General features: G+C 55.6%; 1 protein-coding gene across 1 annotated transcript; it reads right to left on the minus strand.

The window, feature by feature from the left end:
• Positions 1 to 1,209: 1,209 nt before the first annotated feature.
• On the minus strand, positions 1,210 to 4,321 carry Zcchc3 (zinc finger CCHC-type containing 3). The gene has a single exon (XM_075962505.1). It carries the CDS (start codon positions 4,006 to 4,008, stop codon positions 2,815 to 2,817), a length of 1,194 nt encoding a protein of 397 aa, XP_075818620.1. The 5' UTR covers positions 4,009 to 4,321; the 3' UTR covers positions 1,210 to 2,814.
• Positions 4,322 to 4,818: the final 497 nt, after the last annotated feature.

Genomic DNA, 4,818 nt, shown 5'->3' on the forward strand with positions numbered 1-4,818 from the left:
CCTCCCTGAGGAATTGCAGCTCCGAGGCTGCGCTCCAAAGGGGAGAGGAAGCTGGGGGAGGTTTTGTGTGTTCCGCCTGCAGAAGGCCCAGGCATGCATGCGGAGGGGGATGGGCAGGGAAGCAGTTTCTTCCACGGGGTTCCAACGGGTGGGGGAGGGGCGTTGAGCGAAGCCTCCTTCAAACACTGGCTCCTGGGCACACAGCCTGCTGGGAGGAAGGGGGTGGGGAGCGAGCTGAAAGCCCGCTTTCTCTTGGAGGCCACAAGCACCGTCAAAGGGAGAAGATGGGGGAAGAGGAAGAAGGGGAGGGAGTCGCTCCGGAGGGGTGAGTCTGAAGGCTTCTCGACCCCAGGAGAGGGGCTGAGCTGGTTAAGGACAATTTCCTCCTAGGTCCCAGCTTCGGATCTGTTCCCCAAAATCCTCCTGTCGCCAACTCTTAGAGTCTGTAGCTGGGAACTTTATCTTGTAACCGTCAGACCCTCAGAACACTTCAAAGTTGAAAGCCCTTCACGGGGCAGCAAAGCACTGGATCTGGCTGGCCCCTTTCCCTTCTCTCTCAAAGAGGCGCACACACACAAGCACACACACACACACACACACACACACACACACACACACACACACTCCCCATAATCTCAACAAACTCGGGAGATCTAGTCAGGTCTGAGAGTTCCAGGCCAGCGATAAGGTCGTGTCTTAGAAAACAAAATTTGCCCAGGCAGTGGTGGCGGACACCTTTAATCCCAGCACTCAGAGGCAGAGATAGGTGGATCTCTGTGAGTTTGAGGCCAGCCTGGTCTACAAGAGCTAGTTCCAGGACAGGCTCTAAACCTACAGAGAAACCCTGTCTCAAAAAACCAAAACAAAACAAAAAACATGCCAGGCATGGTGGCCTACATCCTTAATCCCAGCACTCATGAGGCAGAGGCAGGTAGAGTTCTGAGTTCAAGACCAGCCTGGTCTACACAGCAAATTCCAGGACAGCCAGTGCTACACAGAGGAAACCCTGCCTCAAAAAACAAACAAACCACAAAACAACCTAAAACAAGAAAACTCCCCAAACCTGAAAAGCTCACACAAAACAGTCTTTGCAGTGAGCTGAGCAACCCCAATGCACTGGGCTTCAATAATGGCAAACTCCAGAAGGCCTGTAGGGAAGAAGGGTATGCAGCTTCATCTAACACTTAGGGGAGAAAAATACACGGTTAGTAATACGAAAGATAAATATTTATTCAGAACAAATCTGAACAATTGGTTTTACATTCTAAGACAAAAGAAAATAGCAAAACAGCAAAGAGAAGACAAAAACTGAAGAAAGCAGTTACTGTCTTTCACCTCGACTGGAGAACACGGAGTGGACCCAGGCCCTCTGTCTTGGCCTGTTTCCCCAAGAACACTCATGATTCCGGGTTAAAAACAGCTTTCTCCTGAGGGGCAGAGGCCCAAGGTTTCGGATGCGCTCTCTGGCTTCTCTAGGGGTCCTAGCAGCTGAGGCAGAGGTGCAAGTGTAAACGTCTGGCAAGTTTCTTTACTGAGGGGAACCATTTTTCACTGAGGACAGTGGCAGGGGAAGGCCCTGGAACATGTAAGACGCGGTCCTCGAGTCTGTTCGCTGGTCCTTTCCCTGCTTCCTAGTACTATGGAGTGGCAAGACAAGCTTTCCCTTTCTGCTCTCTCAGGGGATGGCTTCTCAGCTTCTTGCTGGCACCAGCCTGGAGGGAGCAGACTTCCTTGGCCCACCAGTGTCGAGGAGACTGTGGTCAAGTGAGAAGAGGTAGTGGGGGTGAGCACCGGGCTGGGGGTCAGGGACTCTTACTCTGGACTATCTGAGGCACCACACAGCTGTGTACTTTGACCCAGTCACTTAACGTCTCTGGGTTCATTCATCTGCTGGAGAATCAAGGGGTTAATTTTAAAACACCTTTCAGGGAGGCAGAGGTGAGAGGATCATTGTATGTAAATTTGAAGCCAGACTGGCCTACCGATGCAGCCAGTTCCAAGCCAGTCAGGGCTACACAGTGAGACCCCATCTCACATCAAAGCACAAAACAAAAGCAACCTCCCCCAAAGAAAATCCAACGAAAACCACCGCTTGGGTCTTTCTCAGCAGGAATGCCTGGGCTCCATGCTCCTGCAGAAATCGGCTTCTGAGCCACCGCAAGGAGCTGTCACAAAGTAGACATGCTTCTCCCCTATGAGAGGCCCGTGGCCACCATTCTGAGCGTACTCAGATCACACGTTTATAAGCAACACTGTTTTCACAAATTCTGGTATCACAGAAGCAGCAAATGAAAAGAGCCCAGCGGAGCGCTGCGAAAGGTAGGCACTCTTAACCGAAGCCAGTCAAGACTTTTTCGAGTCTTGATGGAGTGCCTACCCCGCGTTGAGCCCTGTGGGGGGAGGGGGGACGACACACGACTGAGGCAGAGAGATGAGCAAGGCAGCCCAAAGGGCAAAAATTTTCTAAGGAGGCAATGTGTGAGGAGGGAGGTAGTAAAAAGTACAAAGGGGTCCAGGTGTTGGCGAAAGTACCAAAACAAATGCAAAACGGGAGAAAAAAGGTGGTGGGGGGGGGGCAGGCGACGTATCTGCACGCTACAGTTCCAAATAGTCCTTATTGGTAAAATTCGCCGTTTCAAACAGGCTGAAAAGGAGCACACGTGGTTTTAAAAAGGCATAGAGAGAATGTCTCTTTCAGGTTTTAAAAAATATTTCCTTCCAAAATGATAAAAAGAAAAGGTCTTTAAAAAAAAAGTTTTGGCACTTAAGAAGGGTAAGCTGGCTGTGTGTTCGCCCCGGCGGGCAGACGCGCGTTCAGTGCCCCGCCACGCCGGTGAGCTGAGCTGCCACGGAATTGTGAACGGCTTTGGGACACTGGGCAAAGGCGTGTCCTCTCTTGCCACAGAGGTTGCACACGATGACTTTCCGGCAGTAAGGGCTCAGGTGCCCCTCTTCCCCGCACCGGAAACACCTGTCCTGCGTGCAGGTGCCGCTCATGTGGGTCCGGGAACCACATTTAAAGCACGTCTTGGGCTGCCCCTTGTACCAGCTGTAGCCCCTCTCCGCTCCCAGGAAGAAGGCCCCGGGCAGGTGCCTCACTCCGCCCTCCCCCTGGCGCAGCTCGACCTCGCACTTGTACTCCCCGGTCCAGATCCCAAACCTGTCGGTCACTTTCACCGGCACGGCCAGCACGTCGCAGTGGCGCTTGAGCCAGGTCACGATGTCCTCCACGTCCACGGTCTCGTTCCGGAAGAGGATGAAGAGGGTCTTCAAGCTGGACTTGCTCCGCCCCAGCACCACAAAGTTCTCCCAGCAGTCCTCCAGCTCCCGTTTTTCCTCGTAGACGCGGAGAAACAGGGCCAGCTTGTCCGCGGATCGAAAGCTCACGTCGAACTCGCGGCTGCCGGGGATCTGGATGACCGCGTAGATGTCGTCGGGGTCCATGCCGATGGAGCGCAGGATGAGCGCGCCCACCACGAAATCCCGGGTCGGACAGGCACTCTCGTCTCCCTGGAAACAGATGCGCACGAGGAAGCGGCCCTTACCCGGGCCGGCGGCCGGAGGCTCGTCCTGTAGCGGTCGCTCAGTGGCGTCTTCGGTCGCCCCGGGCCTGGCGGGGGTCGCCAAGGCCTCCGCCACCTCGGTCTTCTTCCTTCGACTCGCGTCTCCCGTGCCCTTCTTCCTGCAGGCGTCTGCCGCCTCGCCCGCAGGGTCTCGACGACGGCCCTTTGGGTCCCCGCGGCTGGCGGGTGGGAAGTCGCCGGGGTTCGGGGCGGCCGGGCCCGCAGGGCTGCAGAGCCCGCCACTCGCACCGCTGCCCGCGTCGTCGCGCCGCCGCGGCTCGCGGAAGTCGCCCTTCTTCTCCGCCAGGTTCTTAACTACCTGCGCCCAGCCCATCTTCTCGCGGACGCCCTCGGCTTCCTCGGCGCGGGCCGTGGGCCGCGCGGGCAGCGGGAGCTGCAGCCGGCCCCGCTGTCGATCCTCCTCCGCTCCGCCGCCGGTGGCCATGTTACCTCTTTCCCAGCATCCTCCACTCGCTCCCGCGGCCCGAGATGCCCACGGCGCGCGCCTGCTCGGGATCAGGGCTGCGGGCGGCCGGCTGCGTGGGCGACTCCCCGCCCCGCTCTGAAATCCGACGCTTCAGGCTTCCGCCCTCCTGGAAGTCTGCTCTGCCCGAGCCTCGTGCTGGCCGGAGACAGCCCTGGCCCCCGCCAGCATCCTCTCTGCGGAGGGTCGCGCCCGCCCTACCCTGGAGGCTGGGCCCGCGGCCTCGCTCTCTAGGTTTTGGCGTTTCGCAAGCAGGCCTCGATTGCATTCCAGGAGCACAACTTTCCGTCCAGAGACCGGGCGCAGTTCACCGAGACCTCGCTCGTCTTTGGAGTGCCTTCTGTGTTAAAAGGCAAAAGAAATGGCGGCCCCCAGAGCACAACACAATAAAGTAATTTTTTTCCCACCAGTTTTAGGTTATGCACACTCTCAAGTATACAAAAAAGTTGAAATATTTTAGTGAAGACTTTACCGTTAACTTTTTGATATTTCGTAAGGGCTGGAGAAGAGGGCTCACTCAGCACCAGGCGGCTTACAGCTGACTGTAATTCCAGCTTTTATGGGATCCGTGAACGAACACATAATACACGCAATTAAAAATAAAAATATATTTGTATGGCGGCACACACTTTTAATTCCAGCACTCAAAAGGTAAGAGTCAGGCAAATCTCTTGAGTTCCAGGCCCCCAGAGCTACGTAACACTACTTAAAGTGTGTGTGTGTGTGTGTGTGTGTGTGTGTGTGTGTGTGTAGCCATACTGAATTTCTACA

This window comes from Microtus pennsylvanicus, chromosome 2 (assembly GCF_037038515.1).
Source record: "Microtus pennsylvanicus isolate mMicPen1 chromosome 2, mMicPen1.hap1, whole genome shotgun sequence".
NCBI lineage: Eukaryota > Metazoa > Chordata > Mammalia > Rodentia > Cricetidae > Microtus > Microtus pennsylvanicus.

Bases quoted from the DNA above. Each gene is read 5' to 3' on its own strand.
- Zcchc3 (XM_075962505.1), bottom strand. From the start codon at position 4,008: ATGGCCACCGGCGGCGGAGCGGAGGAGGATCGACAGCGGGGCCGGCTG.